The sequence below is a fragment of the Camelina sativa genome, chromosome 15, assembly GCF_030686135.1.
Source record: "Camelina sativa cultivar CO46 ecotype springtype chromosome 15, ASM3068613v1".
Taxonomy (NCBI): Eukaryota; Viridiplantae; Streptophyta; class Magnoliopsida; order Brassicales; family Brassicaceae; genus Camelina; species Camelina sativa.
This window is the reverse complement of record NC_141894.1, coordinates 6,179,822-6,198,185: the sequence shown is the minus strand read 5'-3', so window position 1 is coordinate 6,198,185 and position 18,364 is coordinate 6,179,822. Positions and strand designations below refer to the sequence as shown.

General features: G+C 40.1%; 2 protein-coding genes across 5 annotated transcripts; both read left to right on the top strand.

Moving 5' to 3' along the window:
* The first annotated feature begins 816 nt into the window (after positions 1-816).
* On the top strand, positions 817-4,362 carry LOC104745670 (protein Brevis radix-like 2). Its single transcript, XM_010466977.3, has 6 exons — positions 817-1,596; positions 1,693-1,856; positions 2,152-2,531; positions 3,225-3,360; positions 3,462-3,865; positions 3,963-4,362. The coding sequence occupies exons 2-6, from the start codon at positions 1,731-1,733 to the stop codon at positions 4,039-4,041; spliced, it is 1,125 nt and encodes a 374-aa protein (XP_010465279.2). The 5' UTR covers positions 817-1,596; positions 1,693-1,730; the 3' UTR covers positions 4,042-4,362.
* A 153-nt stretch (positions 4,363-4,515) lies between these two features.
* Positions 4,516-9,787, top strand: LOC104745669 (uncharacterized). Of its 4 annotated transcripts, none has more exons than XM_010466976.3 (10): positions 4,516-5,122; positions 5,518-5,561; positions 5,922-6,093; positions 6,418-6,550; positions 6,985-7,508; positions 7,707-8,046; positions 8,150-8,414; positions 8,497-8,592; positions 8,757-9,221; positions 9,314-9,787. In XM_010466976.3, exons 1-10 carry the CDS (start codon positions 4,945-4,947, stop codon positions 9,653-9,655), a joined length of 2,559 nt encoding a protein of 852 aa, XP_010465278.2. In that variant the 5' UTR covers positions 4,516-4,944; the 3' UTR covers positions 9,656-9,787. The 4 variants fall into 4 exon arrangements, with proteins under 4 accessions (XP_010465278.2, XP_010465276.2, XP_087344422.1 ...); XM_010466974.3 differs by having other exon boundaries at positions 8,754-9,221; XM_087488296.1 differs by having other exon boundaries at positions 4,528-5,122; positions 8,500-8,592.
* Positions 9,788-18,364: the final 8,577 nt, after the last annotated feature.

The window sequence follows — 18,364 nt, the reverse complement described above, 5'->3', positions numbered from 1 at the left end:
CACGTGGCAAGGTAAAAAATTAAATAATTGATATTTTTGCAGCACTCAATCTGATCATTCATTGCTGTAAAATCTTTTCTTTTTTTGGGTTCTATTAATAGAATAGTGTTTCAGCTGTATTAGTGAAACGAAATAGAGAAAGTGGCAAATAAAAAGAAAAACAAAAATGTCATATTAAATAAATTCGATTTAAAAAAAAAATGGTGAATACAAAATCCACAGTGTAGTTAATTCTCGCCCGTTGCTTCACGGCGCTCCTGTGACCAAATCTGACAATGTATACATATACACTACACTCGTAAATATTCCATTTTTTGGTTTTGTATTGAATGCCAACTAATGTTGAATGAATTATGAATAAATTAGGAGTAACTTGCTAAACTAGTAACCAAAACAAAACAAAAGCAAAAAAAAACTTGTAACATTGTATCACATTTCCCAGAGTCACTGTCTTAAACTATGGAAAAATTTGTAGTTGAGAAAATTGACAGATAACAAAAATGGATTATTGGTTACCTTTTTCTTTTTCTTTAATTGGGTGCAAAATTAGACAGCCCAAAAAACATTTAACAATGCACGTGTCAATATGTGGTCACAACTTAGCTTAAATATCGTCCTTTATTTATAAAAAAGGAAAGAAAATAACAAGAAAAGGAAAAAAAAGTAAAGAAAACAAAAACCAAGAGAGGAAATAAAGAAGAGAATATATTAACATTTGAAAATTTCTTGGTCCAGTTAAAGAGTAAAATTATTATACTATTCCTTACTGATCACAATCTTTGGTGTAAGTAGTAGTAAGACATATATGGGTAGAGAGAACTAAACCATAAATCAAAACTTGACAAAATCTAACTAACACATAAAAGTTGCAATAAAGCTGTAGAACTCTATTCTGTTGGTTAGTAGAAACTGTGTGTTACGTTTTTTTGTTTTCTTCCTTGGTCATAATAATCCATAAATACGAAAGTTAAAGACGAATCTGAAAATTAGCCAATAGTATTGTTTCTGAAGAACAAATAAAAAGAAAAGAAGAAGAAGAAAGAGTATAGAGAGCTTTTATATAGGAAGGAACACAATACAACACTTGTGCGCAAACTTTCACAGTGTCCGACGATCTCAACTCAAAGCCCAAATATCAAAGTTCCTCTCTCTCTCTCAAACTCTCTTTTTTATTTTTCTCTCTCTCACTCTCTCTCTCTCTCTTTAAAAATCGTAGCTTTATTGCATTTTGCTTCTGCATTCGGCTTTGGATATCATAAAGTGTGAAGATTTAAGAGTGTCTCTCACTCAATCTCTCTGTTAAGAGCTTCAACCTGCAAGGAACAGCAGACCCACCAGAGAGAGTTTTATTTTTAATTTTTTTTACAAAAAGGAAGAGTTTTTAATGCGAAATCGTTTTCTAGGTCTGATCTGCAGATCCTGTTACCCTAATTTCCCGCTGCTGTTACGGTCTCTTCCTTCTCTTGCCGTCATTTGAACTGACCTCTACTTCAATGGTCGAGTTTTATTTCTGAGAATCTCTGTGAGAAGGAAAGCAATCAAATTTAGCCTTTTGTAGGTAGAAGCCAAGTGCGTTTACTACTGTATCGCATAAAGGTAACAAATCATTACAAGTCTTATGTCTTAAAAAGGGTTCTTTTTTTTTTTTTATCTTTAGATTTGATCGTGTTTCATTCTCCTTATTTCTCTCAGGTTGTAATTTGAAACTTTGTGGAGGGTGAGAGAGAGAGATGCTGACATGCATAGCTTGTTCGAAGCAGCTAAACAATGGTGGATCTAAGAAACAAGAGGAAGATGATGAAGAAGAAGAAGACAGAGTCAGGTCTAAGCAACCTATTAAGTCACTGACGTCACAGGTAGATAACATTCTTTCCTCTGTGTGTCACTTTCACGAGAATCACACACACAAAATGAGATAAATGAAAAGAAACTCCTAGACAGGACCATTTATTTTGTTCTTGTTGGTTTCTGTTTGGAAGCTAAGAACATATCAACAAGTCAATTTTTGTGCCTACTGTTTAAATTTCTGATCTTTTCAACGAATTAGGAATAGTTTCCTTTACCTCTAGAATCCCAAATTTAAGTCCGTGACTTTCAAAATGTCTTTCTTTTCTGTGTACTTAATATTGTCAAAACCATGTGAATCTTCAGATAAAAGACATGGCAGTAAAAGCATCAGGTGCTTATAAAAGCTGCAAACCGTGTTCAGGGTCGTCTAACCAGAATAAGAACGGAAACTACGCTGATTCGGATGCTGCTTCGAATTCTGGGAGGTTTCGTTATGCGTATAAGAGAGCAGGGAGTGGAAGCTCAACACCGAAAATTTTGGGGAAGGAAATGGAGTCAAGGTTGAAAGGGTTTGTGAGTGGAGAAGCAACACCTGAATCCATGAGTGGTAGGACAGAGTCCACAGTGTTCATGGAGGAAGAAGATGAGCTTAAGGAATGGGTTGCTCAAGTTGAGCCTGGTGTCCTCATCACATTTGTATCATTGCCTGAAGGAGGGAATGATATGAAGCGGATTCGGTTCAGGTAACTTTTAACTGTTTTGTAGCATTTTTTTTACACAAAAAGAAAGTTGGGATCTTGAACTGAATCAAGATAGTACATTGTGTTTTTAAATCGGGGGCATTGCAGATGATATACTCAACTGATATGAACTATTCCATAGTGTTTTGAAATCTGTTGAGTTTTGATTTTGGAAATAGAGATGTGTGTGTATTGGAGACCAGCTATGAGAAGTACAGTACAATTGATATTTAGGATATTATTATGTGAGATTTCTGTGTTGGAAACTGTTGCTTCTTGATTCAATTGAAGTGGTCCCCAAACATTTGCTGGAATTATGAGAACTTGTACATCTTTTTGCCAAGAAAGGTTTTTGAGATGTGGGTTATATTTTGGTAGTTGAATCCAATGTAGAACTTAAATGGATTCCCCAAGAACAATTGTGTGGGGAAGTGTTTGGTGAACTTTTAGTTAGTTCTTTTTGTATTTGGGGAAATCTAATGAGACCAGGAAGATCTAATTAACTTTCTTCATGGCCTCATTAAAGAGAAACTTTTTGGCTCTCAAGGATTGAATTGACAATTACTGCAGATTCTTGAGTTTTCTGTTGAACATGACACTGTTAACTTGGTTGCTATTGTCATGGTGTTCTGTATTGTATATGCTTAAAGGCAGCTTCTAATTTGTTGGTTTCTTCAAAATTTGTATTGCTTGCAGCCGTGAAATGTTCGATAAATGGCAAGCTCAAAAGTGGTGGGCAGAGAATTTCGACAAGGTAATGGAGTTATACAATGTGCAGCAGTTCAATCAGCAAAGTGTCCCACTTCCAACTCCTCCCAGATCCGAAGATGAGGTATATGCTCTGGCTTCACTTATGAAACACATGAATCCAGTCATCAAAAAACCTGTATTTTGATTCTTTGAGGTCTAACTAGTTCTAGTTTTGTACACCAGAGCTCACGAGTTCCGTCTAGCAAGAATGATCCAGCAACTCCACCGCTGAACAAAGAAAGCTCTCGAGGAAAAGGATACGCTTCTTCTGGCTCACTCACTCACCAACCAACACCCCAAACACGAAGTCGAGACCATGATTCATCTGGTCTTGCTACAACGCCAAAACTCTCTAGCATAAGTGGGACTAAAACCGAAACATCATCGGTTGATGAGTCTGCAAGAAGTAGCTCATCAAGGGAAGGGGAAGAAGAAGAAGAAGAAGCAGATCATTCAGGGGAGGAGCTCTCTTTAAGTAATGCAAGTGAAATTGAAACCGAATGGGTTGAACAGGACGAAGCCGGTGTTTACATCACAATCAGAGCTTTACCGGATGGAACTCGGGAGCTTAGACGGGTTCGCTTCAGGTAAAAAAGACATGACTTTTTTCTCTGTTCCTACGAAAAACCCTTTTAAAAAAGCAAGAAGCACTTAAACATCATTTTCCTTGTGGTTGGTTTGTAGCCGAGAGAAGTTTGGGGAAACGAATGCAAGATTGTGGTGGGAGCAGAACAGAGCTCGGATACAACAACAATACTTATGATGATGATGATATCTAGAGAGGGATCTGGACACAGGAGGAAAACAAAACACTTCTTTTTTAATACTATGTTTTTACTACTCGGATTAAAGCAACAGATTAATGGAAGTAACTTCGGTTTCAGATAATGCATGTACCCACCAATTTAGTTGGTGGTTGTTAGTAGTTCTCTTTCTTATTCTTTTTTCATTTACATCTTCTCTATAAAGAGGAGTATTAGTTTTTACTCTTTCAGTGGATATTTTTCTTGGTTTTAAAAGGGTAATTAATGTATAGAAAAGTCCAATTCTAAGAAATTTATACTATACTCTATTTCACTGGCCACCTTCCCATTTTTTTTTTTTGTTAAAGACAATATTAATATACTTTGCACTTTATAAGAAAAAAAAATGTACTTGTCTCTAATAAATAATTCATTTATTATTGACAATGATTATGATATGTAGTAGTATGTACCTTTAAATGTATCAATTAAATAGTAATGAAAATATGAAAATTGCAGCTATATTGAACTTGTACTAATCTCTTTTGAAATTTCCATTTCTCACTTTATCTAAAGAGTAAAATGGTTATTTTTGGTTTATCCAATTAGTAGTGATTTTGGAACTATTTTTTTTTTTTTTTTAACGCGTGAAGAGAATAAACCAAAGCCTCTCTCTCTCTCTCTCTCTATTTATTTTCCCCAAATCTTAATTTTTGTTTTTTTTTTTTTTTCTCTTCTCTTCTCTGTGTACTGCGAAACCCTAGTGCTCTCTATATCCGATTTTTAGGGTTTAAGAGTCAAATCATTTGGCATCTCTCTTACCTGGCCTACGCGGATCGCACTTCGTTTCGCTAGATAACTCTCTCAAACTCGATCCTTTTAAATTTTCTCTGTTTGTTGCGATTATACGGCTTTGATCCGTAATGGTGACTGGGTCCAGAACTAGCGGTAATCGTGGGGTAGGACTCGATGATGGAGCGAAAAAGATGATTCAATCGATTAAGGAAATTGTGGGTAATCACTCCGATGCCGATATTTACACTGCCCTTAAAGAAGCAAACATGGACGCTGACGAGGCTGTGCAGAAGCTGATTTATCAAGGTTTCTCTCTCTCTTTTCCCATCTATTTCTCTCTCACTCTCTTCAAATTTAGGGTTTTTACTATTTGTTCTTCTCTTCCTCATTTATCATGATCACAAGGGGGTATGATGCGTTTGTAGAATCCTGTAGATAGCTTATGCTAAGTTCCGGTTTTGGTTTTGTTTTTATTGGGGGTTGTGGTGATCATTTCGATTGACTGATAACTGTTAGGTTCCTGTTTTCATTTCGATATTTGTCAATTCTCTCCAGGATTCGTAAAATTATTGTATATCTGATATAGTATTGGTCTTCACTTGGATTTCATTTTAATGTTATTCTGTTCTTTCGTATTTTGTTGTTTGCAAATGGTGTCTTTTATCTGTGTTTTGGTGCACTAAAGCTTTTCTTTTGATCAGATCCATTCCACGAGGTGAAGAGAAAAAGAGACAGGAAGAAAGAGGTGAAGTCGCAACTCGCAAATATTTGTTTGGTTTCTTCTTAATCTTCTCTTTTGAACCTTTGTGCCAATGCCAATTGCCATCACCACCATGTTATTATAGTTTTTAGTTTCAATCCGAAGCTGCAGTTGAAGAATGTGACTAGATTTTCCATCTTGTTGGTAGTGATTGTGTTACTATTATATCTCATCCGGTGTCTACGTGTGCCCTTTAGTTGAATTGGTTGTCGAAAACCTTTTCAACTTTTCTAGCCATTCAAATAGTTCGCTGAACGCCTGGAGATCATTAGGATACTTCTTTTAGGTTGCAACCTCTGTCTTGTATAAGTCTGATATTTTTTGGGGCGTGTTCTTTGACTTCAGGATACAGTACCTGTTGAGCCGGCCAATATAAAGAAACCTCTTGAAAATGTTACCAGTGAAGTGAAAGTTCGTACACAGCCTGAATATAATGTTCGGAGAGGAGGCTACAATAGAAATTTCTTCCCCAGGAATGCTGTTCAACGAAATGCATTTCCTAGGAATCCTGCTACTGGTAAATCAATTTTATGATAATATACTTCCCAGTTTCTTTTCCATGCTTATACCAAAAATCTTTAACCTTGGTTTAAGTTGATTTTTAAAATGGTTCTTAAACGTAATCCTATAACGGGGGCATAAAATGCACTCGGTTGAATCCAGAAAAAACATATAAAGGTCAAGGAAAAATAGAAGAAATTGGTGTGTAATGAATGCTTTACTATTTTTGAAGCTTTGTGATTGGCGTGAGGTGTTGAAGTTTTTTGTGATGTATTGATTGTATTTCACCTAGAAATGTTGTTGTGTATGTTTATAATTTGTTCGTTTCATGGTAGTGCAGGATCCAACAGAGAGTTTCGTGTTGTTAGGGACAACAGGTCTAATCCAAATGTTGATGGAGAGGTGAAGCATTCTTCTGCCCTGTCTTCTGAATCAAATATTAACAAAGTGGTGGCCACTGTGACCAAAAAGGGGTACGTGTGATCAATTGTAATATATCCTGTTGTTCTTATTCGAGCTTTCTATCCGAAGTCGCTTACTTGCCTTTTTTGCTTTTATACATATGAAATAGCATGATACGTTGTTTACTCTGAATGATCTGTTTTTGATGTTATTATTATAAGGGAGTTAATTTGCTTTAGCTGCACTTTTCCAAAAAGTTAGTAAAGTAGGACTCTAAGACGATAAGAGACGTACATTTGTTTTGTGCTATTTGTGGTTTGGTAGACGAAAGTAGGAGTGTGTAGGTTATCTTGGTAGGTGTTCCTCTGAAATATTCCTCAAATATGGTTACTTTTTGGGAAACAGAAAGCGTAACGAGGACTAGATATCTTATAATTTTGAGCAAATTAAGCTGAATTCAAATGTGAAAAATAAGAATTTTCGCTTTATTTTCATTGTTTGCCAGCTCAACAGGTGGTTTGGGAGACCGTGACTTTTCTGAGGCTCAAGATTTTACTGGTGATGTCAGGCTCAGGCAGGGTGAAATTGCTCCTTCTTCTACCAATAAAGAAATCTCTGATGGAAAGCAGACAGTCCGTGGAGTTACTTTGCAATCAACCAATTCAGTTCTTGGTGTATATGCGTCTTCCACAGATCCAGTTCATGTACCATCCCCTGTTTCTAGATCATCACCCGTGGGAGCTATTAGACGGGAAGTAAGAGGTGTAGGTTTAGGTGGAAAACCTTCTGAAAATGTTGGTAAAGATCCATCTGTCCGATCTTTTACAGGGTCCTCTATGAGAAAGAATGGGCCTCCAAATGCATATCGACCATCTTCCCCAACTTTAAAGATTGATCACAATCAAACTACTGCACGAGAGCCTATTATGTCCAGCGGTGTTGAAAAGAATAGGTCATTTTTGAACAGACAGCGTGGGAATAGAGGAAGTCAATATGCTAGAACACAACAAGTTGGTGGCCATACAAAGGGTAACACTTCTACGCCAATTATTTATTAATCAAATGGATGTTGTGCTTTATTTGATTTCTGCTAGGCGGCTCTTTCTCTGTACATAGCTTCTGTCTTTGTTAATATAATCCTTTCTTTCAATCTATTGGGAAGTCCTGGTGGTAGCCATTTCTTTTCATGACTTCTGATACTCTTGATCAACCTGTACGTAAATGCAGGAGTCTCACAGAACAAGGAGTGGAAACCTAAATCAAATCAGAAACCTGTTGGACACAACCCTGGAGTAATTGGAACGCCTACAAAGTCTCAAGCTCGCCGTCCTGCTGATAATTCCATAAACGTCGAATCAGAAGCCGTGAAGTTGCAAGATACGCTTTCGCATGTTCATATCAGTGAAAGTCAGAATGTCATCATCGCAGATCATATTCGCGTCCCGGAGACTGACCGCTGTCACCTGACTTTTGGTAGCTTTGTTCAAGAGTTCAATTCGTCAACAAATTCAGCATCTGCTTTTCAAGAATCATGCTCTTCAGAAGAACTTAGAGAATCTGATCAGAGGTAAGTTTTGACAGTTGGTGGTATTGTTTGTTTTTGAACATATTGGTTCTAGTTTGAGATCATTTGCATTGTTCTTTCAATTAATTGGTGATATTGTTGACAGTTTGCCAGCTACTTGTCCTGAGGCTTCAACAGATGGTCTGGGCGTTCAGCCTATTAGTATTCTTGATGATCATGTCAGAATTTCTGCATCTGAGTCACCCGTCTCGGCTGTATCTGAGCCACAGTTGCCCGACCAGAAAGAAACTAATAGATCTGACAATTTGGATGAGTACTCGGGAGTCCAATCACTCAATAGGAATGGTCCACCCTATACTCCTTTAGAGTTTGAACAGCAGCAAGATCCTCCGGAGTTGCAAAAATTCTCAGTAAGGATTCTTGCAATTTTAACTCTTAAAAATTCATGGAAAGATTAATTTTAGTAAAGAATGACATGCTTGTCCTTTGCAGCAGGCATATGATAATCATGGGAGCTATGAATTTCCTTATTTTAGTCCTGTAATGGATGAAACCATACGAGGTCAAGGATTACCATCTCCACAGGAGGTAATTTATGTTTTTTTAGTTTTTACTGGTTTGGCTGCATGAGTTGATGCGTAAGAGTCTAGTTAGTTCCTCTTTGAGCAGCTGGTCTGTGCATGTGTCATAGTTATCTTTTTATTTCATAAACCAGGAAAAATTAATCAGGTGTTGTTTTAATAATGCAGCAGGCATTAGGTTCTCACATGGTAAATAATGCCCCTCCATCTACTATTCCCATGTTGCAGCAACAACAACAACAAGCATCAATGCAACAGATGTATCCACAGGTTCATGTTTCACATTATCCCAATCTCATGCCTTATCGTCAGTTCCTCTCCCCAGTCTATGTTCCCCACCAGATGCCCATGCCAGGCTACTCAGGTAACCCAGCAGCATATGCACACCCTTCAAATGGTAATGGCTATGTACTGATGCCTGGAGGCGGTTCTCATCTCGGTTCGAATGGTGTCAAGTATGGGATCAATCAGCAATTCAAACCAGTTCCAACAGGTGGGCATACGGGGTTTGGGACGTACAACAATCCTAATGGGTATCCAATTAATCCTCCCAATGTAGTTGGAAACGCTACTGGACTTGAAGATTCATCTCGCATGAAATACAAAGATGGAAATATCTACAATCCAAATCCTCAGGTAATGATAAGTAATTAAGTATGTTAGTCTCCGAACTTCATGTTGTCAGTTATGTTTCATTCTGATGAGTGTTTCCTTATCTGACACAACAGGCTGAGACTTCTGAGATTTGGATGCCAAATCCCAGAGATCTTTCAAGCCTTCAGTCTCCTCAATATTACAACGTCGCTGGACAAACGCCTCATGGCGCTTACTTATCATCCCATACAGCACATCCATCCTTCAACGCCGCTGCAGCAGCAGCACAATCACCTCACATGCAGTTCCAGGGTCTCTTTCACCCGCCACAGCCTGGTACGATGGCGAATCCGCACCACATGGGACCTGGGCTTGGTGGTAATGTTGGAGCTGGGGTCGTGCCCTCTCCTCCGTCTCAAGTTGGTACTTATCAGCAATCACAAATTGGTCATCCGAACTGGCCAGCAAGCTTCTGAACAAAATCTAACCTTTGTCTACTTGTCTAATGGGTTATAATAGCCAAAAGCAAATATTTTGATTCTCCTTATGAAACGCCCAAACTCTGTTTTAATTAATCTTTTTATTCAATGCATAAAAGGTTCCCAGCTCTCAATAGTTATCAATAAATATTTTATCTGCTTCCATATCCCCTCATCATTTACAGCTGCAGGTATGTTGTTGTCCTCCCATGGAGTCAAAGTGTCAAGGTAAAAGTTCTATCCGTGCTTCTTAAACTTTACTGCTACTATAGTTTTTGTCAATTCCAAGAACCCTACAATGCATGTGATGGTGTTTAAGTGTGAAACCCTGTCACCCAAAACATTGTTGCTTGTTGATAGTGTTTCCACATTGTCGATGTTCATTAAGTAGTAAAGAGAGTTGAGAGTTTTGTTTAGCTGTTGAATTTTCTTCTTTTGAGTTGTCTCTCCATTTCTCTTCATATTCCTTATTAAATTCTTGATAGAGAATCATTAGTTGTTGAGCTTGACCTAACTTTCCTCTAGCCTTTAGAATAATATAAAACAAATATTCTTAATCAGAAAACTTGTTGAAGCTAAGTCTATAGGTTTTGATTAGCTCCTTGATTACTTTTGTTTTTAGGTGTCATAGCACACTATGTCATCATAACAAAAGAATCTAATTGATCGTTTTGTTGACATATTTAGAGAACTAAATACTTAGTTTGGAGGAGGTGGGTCTTAAATCAAGGGGCCAACTAGTATACTTAGAGCGTAATTTGTACGGACTTTTCTTGCTCCTCTGATTTAATAGGCCGTGGCTCTTTTTTTTTTTTTTTATCTCCCAAGTCCTGCTCCTACCTTATTGAGAAATGATTACTCTCTACGAATCTCTTGGGACTCCCATGATTTTGAGCGCTAATACTCTAATTTGTCTCATTTTGACCGGTCTTGAGTTAATTAAACGTGGTTACCACTGTTGATTTCACTCGATATTAATAACACCTACCGCACAAGCAAGGATTAGCTTGAGATTTTCTAGATACTCTGTAATTTGTTGAGTTTGTGAATTTAGTGAAATGGTACTGAAAATGATTGAAGAGATTTTTGTAATAGAAAAATAATTTTGACTAAGACTGGCTAGCGTAGAGTAGAGGTTTATGGTTCATCACTTAGATAACCTACCCGCATGTAAGAGGGATAATGATGGGCAGTGTAGGCACTTCTTGACCCTATTCTATATCTCATATAATAAATTTGTAGGAGATTAAGAAGAGTTGGCAAATTTAATTGAAGAATAATTTTGTTTAATTTTTCCTAAATAAGTCAAAAGGTTCCATGATCGGTTTGAGAGATTTATAAAGCCATTGACCCCTAACTTCTTATCACTTTTGTTCAATGAAGGCCTGTTTGTTGAATCAAAAAAGATTAATTTCTCCCAACAAATCATCTAATTCTGTTAAAAGTTGACACGTAAATGCGATGCAGTAATGAGTAAACTGTTAATATCTTTATCGACGATAATATGTTCGAAACGTTGTATATGTGATTTGTGAACATGACATGTCAAATCAAACGATAGTGGAGTGATTTATAGACATCCATTCAGATACCAACATTGGATGGTATAATGGTAAGTGTAGTTTCTTCTTTGATTGGGCTGTTAGAGGAAATATTAATACTAAACGTTACTCTTAAAGAGTTGTATAGTGTGTGCTCTCTAGCTAATTTGATTTAAATGGAATCTGCTTTTGCTATTGCATGCACCAACTCAATCATGATATGATCGGAATCTTTTTGTCTTTCTTTTGTTTATCATATCTCACACATGCGTGGAATCACTGCAACTTAATTCTGTTTATATATTGTACATATATAATTCTTTTGTAGTTATTTCTCTCTTTGTTTTTTTCCCCTATGGTATGCGTTATAAGAAATCATATACACTATATGTGAAATAGAGCAAACAGAGAATAGTTTTTCAAATGTTCCAAAAAAAAAGGATGTTATGGGATTATATATATTTTTAAATTAGTTTATCCATTATATTTCTACATTCTATATCATATTTCCTCATTCTATATATCACAGAGGAAATTAATTGTAAAAATGGTATGAGAGATGGGTCCGGTTAATGAAGAGCTCCACGAGTGTGAAGTTTCGTGGATTCGAAGGGGCGTTCGTTCATAATGCATGTGTTACAAAAACTCGTTTCTCCTATGTTACATTTTCTATCACGTTTGGTTTATTTCTTTTTCTTAATTTCAACTCGGTATGTTTATGAGGTTGATATAATTAATATCTATATTTAAGCAACAGTAATCTATTCTTCCATGCATCTGTTTTGTTTAACTGTTTTCCATTGAAGTTATATTTAAAGAAATGGAGTTCCCCTTAGCCCACGGGAGTAATCATTTTATTTTGCAAATGAGCACCATTATCTTTTCAACATGCACTCTTCTCTCTCTCTCACACTGTCACACACACACACACACACATATTCTAATGAACCCTTGTATTAGATTATTAATGATCCAATAATTTGTTATTCAAACACATCTCAAAACCCAAGTTGGCAAGGGTGACAGTTTTAACTGGATAAAATATTTTAGATATCCTGTCTCTATACCCTAGGTGATGTGACCCGCGGACGCGGCTATGGATCGATGGAGGAGTGTATCTTCGGTCAAGTCAGAATCGGTGGGACTTTCCTCGGCCAAGCATCAAGGGTTCGAATCCAGAGAGGATTCAAACGACAGAAACGAGAGTTGAGGAGGTTCTAACGAACGGTTTGTGAAGACGGTCGTGAAGTCTTCTCAGAACGTACGGACGCGGCTGAGCGGATACGGCTAATGGCAGGACTCGGTGGGAAACGGAGGTGGAAACGACGCGAGATGGTACTGGGAAGTCTCGAGGGCTGATGGTAAAGAACTCGAGGCTGGCGAAGTGGAATCGATGATAGACTCGAGAGCTAGTGGAAGAGAACTCGAGGTTGGGACGGTGGGACGAAAGAGATGGGCGATGGACTAGAGGTGGTTTGATGCGACGACACAAGAGGGTTGGCTCTCCTCTTGATACGGTCAACTAAGAGATTACAAACCCGGTTTGTGAATCTCTTAGGGTTTCTCGAGAGCCAAGTCTCGGACTTAGGCTAAGGAGAGAGGTGAGACAAGAACAAAGAATCTCTCTTTGTGAAAATTTCTATTTCTTTCAAGTCTGATTTTTACAATGAGGGTTGATGCCTTTATATAGTGAGGCTTACATAAGGAGACTCTAAAAACCCTAGGGACGTGGCCATGATCTAAACCATACACATGGCCAAAAAGCAAAAGCAAAGATAAAGCAAAGCAAAGACCAATCTAACGGTCATAGAGGGATCTAGAAGAAATTCAAAAGAAAAGAAGGGAAGGGGATAGGGTGGCCACGTCATTGGCTGAACGTGGATAGGATCTTCACTTCCTTGGCTCCTAAGCATGTCAATAAGTGTTTCCAAGTCATGAGCCAAGTGGGATCAAAGTGGAGATGCACTAGAGTTTGCTGCCTCGTTAAAACCTCTTTGGTAAACCCATTGGGACAAACCCAAAGTAGGAAAAAGAGTACAGCTCCTTCTAATGGCTTAGGGATGTCTTCACACTGGCGTGATGGTGAAGACACTCAATTCAAGCTTCCCAAAGCTGGTCGCGGCTCAATGTGCCTAAGTGGTGATGCTAACCTCGGGTCCTTTGTCCGTAGGTTGAAGCTCGGCCTTGAAATACTCAAGAGGTGAAATGTTTTGCTCCTCCAAGTTGATTCTTCGTTTGGTCGCTTAGCTGGAGCTCCCTTGGTCGCGTTGAGGCTCCTGGGAGGGTCGCCGGTGCCTTGGCCGCGTTCGAGATAGGCGTTCTGTCCGTGTCCGATGCTTCTCGGTCATGCGTCTCGGAGCCGTCCGGGACGTCTCGGGCGTCTTGGTCAAGGGGTCGAACCCGTGATCACATCATTCCCTCCCTCTTCTAGAAGTTTTGACCTCAAAACTTTGCTTTTCACCTGATTCAACATAAGTAGGCCCAAATCAGTAGCATCACAAGTTCATTCGCGGCTTAATACCGGGATCAAAGGAAAATAGTAGAGCCTTAAGGGTAAAGGATAGGACTCCCCTGATAAGGCTAGCGGTGAATGGTGTTTTGATCCCTTCGTAGGCCGCGGTAGGTTGTAGACGCTCTCCAGGATGCCACACATAGTTTTGGTCCACACCAAAGTTGATCAAATGCATCGCCATATGACCTTGTGCGGTAAAGGTCTTGGCGCTAAAAGTGGAGAGAGATGGCTCGGTCTTGGCGACTCCCAGCTGGAGCGTACTACTTGTAGTAGTCAATAATATCACTGGATGGACAGACCTTTCAGTGGCCATCTTCGGTGGCTCAGCTTGCTTGAAACTCTCCATTATCAAGCAATCGTCGGTTATGGCGTTACACACACGGCCTGACTCCTCTTTGACCTCGCCTAAAGCTTCGTCACGCATTCTAAAAGGAGACTCTTGCAACACGTTCTGCTCTGAGGGTGGTGGCCGAACGTCAAGTCGGTCTTGGTCGGTGACGGTGACGACTTGGCCTTGGCCTGCGTGATGATCAATACTAGCTCCTCCGAATGTGTAAGGTTCACGGTCAGGAGGTTCGGCTGGCGCCTTTACGAACCCGCCTGCCCCATAGGCGTGCTCCTTATTATCCAACTCATGCTCAGATTGCTTCGTCGAGGAGACGTCCTCAGCTAGCTTGGTGCACGGTCTAAGACCCGTTCTTGACATTTCCGGGCTTGTTCTATCCTCGCGCTAACTCTTCTTTGGACCGGTTCCTTGTGCAGCGTGGGCAGGTCACGGTGCTGAACTGGCGGCACAAAACTCCTTGGACTTGGTAAGGTCGCGGCGCTGACCACTTCCTGGAATGGTTCCTTGTATCGTGCTGGCGGCTCGCGGAACTGCACTAGGGGCGCATAAGTACTTGACCTCTCGGCAGGGGCCGAGTTACGGCTTATTCGCGGGGACGGCATAGGAACTGGTGCTCGGAGTTGAGTTGAGCGCGCATACGTCCTGCTTGGCTGCTCAACATAGGCCGAAGGGTGCCGTGATCGCGGAACCGGTGTAGGCAGTGGCTCATAGTATTCGTGCCGTGGAGTCTGTCTTCGCGTGGGAGCACTTGGAGACCAGGTAGGGATGCCTCGGTTACGACCTCGGTGATCACTCGAGCTTCTCTCGACCCGTTGACCAATTGTCGTTGATTCAATCCGGTCGAGTCTATCGTTGAGATCTCGAAGCGTGTGTTGGAGTGAGATCAGTACGTCTGCTGTGCTGGGTGGCTTGGGAATAGGCTCCTTTCTTCTTACGGATCGGTGCCTCGGCTTCTTAGTGTATGCAACCCAGTCATCACTATCGGAGTCTTCATATAGACCCGCCCTTGGTTCTTCAACGAGGGTAGCTCGTGACAAGGACGGCCAATAACAGTTTGGCGGTCCACGTTCGAGCTCTCCTTGATCTAACTCCTCGCCATAGTCCTCTTCGGACCAATATTCATCGCTGGTGGCCTCTTGCTCCGGTTCCAGGCCAAGTTCTTCATCACACCACGATTCCATATCAGATTCGTCTCCATCAAACTCCATGCTTGATCAGTGTACGATCAAGTGTGGCATATTGTTCGCGGTTTTGGAAACGGCTTTGGAACGAGGTGCGTTTGATGGTACGGACGGCTGTCGGAAGTCGTCGACGGTACAGTAGGCTTGGTCGGACGGTTGACGGTGGCACAGTGGCTGGAGTTTGAGTCGCTGAAGCGGCTACACGACCCAAGTTGATCCTTGGTTGTTGACGCGTCTTGGTCCGTACGCGATGTTGATGTGCTGACTGAGCAAGTGGTGTACCTCATCAAAACAAAAGAATATTCGTGAGTATCTTTAAGTTCAAATGGACCACAAGGAGATATTTATCTCACCAAGCAATGATTGAGGACAGCTCACGAAAATTCAAACCTAAGACTAAACAAAAGCAAAAAGTAAAAGCAAAAGCAAAACACTAAAAGACAAAAACTGCTTTATGACCAAATAAACAAGAACTCAATTCCTAAACAAACTCTAGCAATTTTCAAATGAAATGCAAAGCAAAGATGAACAATGACGCAAACATCCTAGATAAATGATGAACAATGCCACACATGCAACAAATTAAACCCAAAGACGAAAAGGAACAAACTAAACAAGAAGATGCACGCAAGACTACAAACAAACTAGAGAAAAACAAGACCTTAAACAAGAAAGACAAACGACCTAATAAAGCAAAGCCAAAAGCAAAGTGTATCCAACGGTAGGATAGCAAAGATACTAGAAGCCAAGATGACAACTCACCCATGGACCACAAGGTGCATAGGGAACTATCCACGTCCACATTTTGTGGCCTTGACCAAAAGCACTTTAGAGGTGGCTAGTCTCTCATCACACAAACAAAAACTATTCCTAGACCACACAAAAATTCAACACGGCTTTGACCAGTTTGAATTTCAAACGCTTGGCTTAAAATTAAAGAGGAAAAAAGCAAGTGGTAGAAACCAAATGTCTTTCACCTTTATATTTACCAAGCGACAAGGTTAAAAACACCAAAACACAACTAAAGCAAAGCACAAACGAATCTAACAGCCTATAACAACAAAACAAAAAGCAATACAGCCTTTAAAAGATCTAGACAAAACAACTAAGAACACTCAAGAACAAAAACAAGAACAGCAAGAACACAAGAGCTACAAGATGAACGAAAATGCAGGCTAACAACCTAAAGATTCAAGCTTTATACAAAAAAGAAGAGTTTTAGATCGACACAACCTTGTAGGAGCGTTTGAAGCTCTGATACCAACTGATGTGACCCGCGGACGCGGCTATGGATCGATGGAGGAGTGTATCTTCGGTCAAGTCAGAATCGGTGGGACTTTCCTCGGCCAAGCATCAAGGGTTCGAATCCAGAGAGGATTCAAACGACAGAAACGAGAGTTGAGGAGGTTCCAACGAACGGTTTGTGAAGACGGTCGTGAAGCCTTCTCAGAACGTACGGACGCGGCTGAGCGGATACGGCTAATGGCAGGACTCGGTGGGAAACGGAGGTGGAAACGACGCGAGATGGTACTGGGAAGTCTCGAGGGCTGATGGTAAAGAAATCGAGGCTGGCGAAGTGGAATCGATGATAGACTCGAGAGCTAGCGGAAGAGAACTCGAGGTTGGGACGGTGGGACGAAAGAGATGGGCGATGGACTAGAGGTGGTTTGATGCGACGACATAAGAGGGTTGCCTCTCCTCTTGATACGGTCAACTAAGAGATTACAAACCCGGTTTGTGAATCTCTTAGGGTTTCTCAAGAGCCAAGGCCCGGACTTAGGCTAAGGAGAGAGGTGAGACAAGAACAAAGAATCTCTCTTTGTGAAAATTTCTATTTCTTTCAAGTCTGATTTTTACAATGAGGGTTGATGCCTTTATATAGTGAGGCTTACATAAGGAGACTCTAAAAACCCTAGGGACGTGGCCATGATCTAAACCATACAAATGGCCAAAAAGCAAAAGCAAAGATAAAGCAAAGCAAAGACCAATCTAACGGTCATAGAGGGATCTAGAAGAAATTCAAAAGAAAAGAAGGGAAGGGGATAGGGTGGCCACGTCATTGGCTGAACGTGGATAGGATCTTCACTTCCTTGGCTCCTAAGCATGTCAATAAGTGTTTCCAAGTCATGAGCCAAGTGGGATCAAAGTGGAGATGCACTAGAGTTTGCTGCCTCGTTAAAACCTCTTTGGTAAACCCATTGGGACAAACCCAAAGTAGGAAAAAGAGTACAGCTCCTTCTAATGGCTTAGGGATGTCTTCACACTGGCGTGATGGTGAAGACACTCAATTCAAGCTTCCCAAAGCTGGTCGCGGCTCAATGTGCCTAAGTGGTGATGCTAACCTCGGGTCCTTTGTCCGTAGGTTGAAGCTCGGCCTTGAAATACTCAAGAGGTGAAATGTTTTGCTCCTCCAAGTTGATTCTTCGTTTGGTCGCTTAGCTGGAGCTCCCTTGGTCGCGTTGAGGCTCCTAGGAGGGTCGCCGGTGCCTTGGCCGCGTTCGAGATAGGCGTTCTGTCCGTGTCCGATGCTTCTCGGTCATGCGTCTCGGAGCCGTCCGGGACGTCTCGGGCGTCTTGGTCAAGGGGTCGAACCCGTGATCACATCACTAGGGGTCTATACTACCCAACTACACCACTCAAAGAAAAGGTTAAGCAGTATAATAACTACGCACCGCATGCTTATGCATTATAAGCACCATTCTATTCTTTGTATCTATTTTAAGATCACAGCCTAAAATTAAGATATATATGAGAGATAACCAATATAATATCTAATCTTCCAAAGATTTTGCGGCTAAAAAATCATTAGTATTTATATTCCTTCTTTGTTATCAAAAGTGCTTTCCGTTAGCTAACCGTATAAGTAATCAACTTTACATATCATTACATGTGGAGACTAATTATACTAATTTTGTCCCATGGTGTGCGTAAGAATATTAAATTACAAAAGGAACGTCGTCGGAAAATATACAAATGTTATTGTCCACTACATTTGTTCAAAAAAATCTAGTCACATGTTTGTTTACCTCATGTTATATAAGTTATAACATTTCATCCATCTTAAATGTTATTCACGTGAAGTCAATATATATAGCAAAAATTATTAAATATTTGAACCGATTGGTA

Coding starts and splice junctions, on each gene's coding strand:
- LOC104745670 (XM_010466977.3), top strand. CDS start 1,731: ATGCTGACATGCATAGCTTGTTCGAAGCAGCTAAACAATGGTGGATCT. Junction 1,857..2,151: donor TTAAGTCACTGACGTCACAG/GTAGATAACATT, acceptor GTGAATCTTCAG/ATAAAAGACATGGCAGTAAA. Junction 3,866..3,962: donor CTTAGACGGGTTCGCTTCAG/GTAAAAAAGACA, acceptor GTTGGTTTGTAG/CCGAGAGAAGTTTGGGGAAA.
- LOC104745669 (XM_010466974.3), top strand. CDS start 4,945: ATGGTGACTGGGTCCAGAACTAGCGGTAATCGTGGGGTAGGACTCGAT. Junction 8,047..8,149: donor CTTAGAGAATCTGATCAGAG/GTAAGTTTTGAC, acceptor TATTGTTGACAG/TTTGCCAGCTACTTGTCCTG. Junction 8,415..8,496: donor CGGAGTTGCAAAAATTCTCA/GTAAGGATTCTT, acceptor TGTCCTTTGCAG/CAGGCATATGATAATCATGG.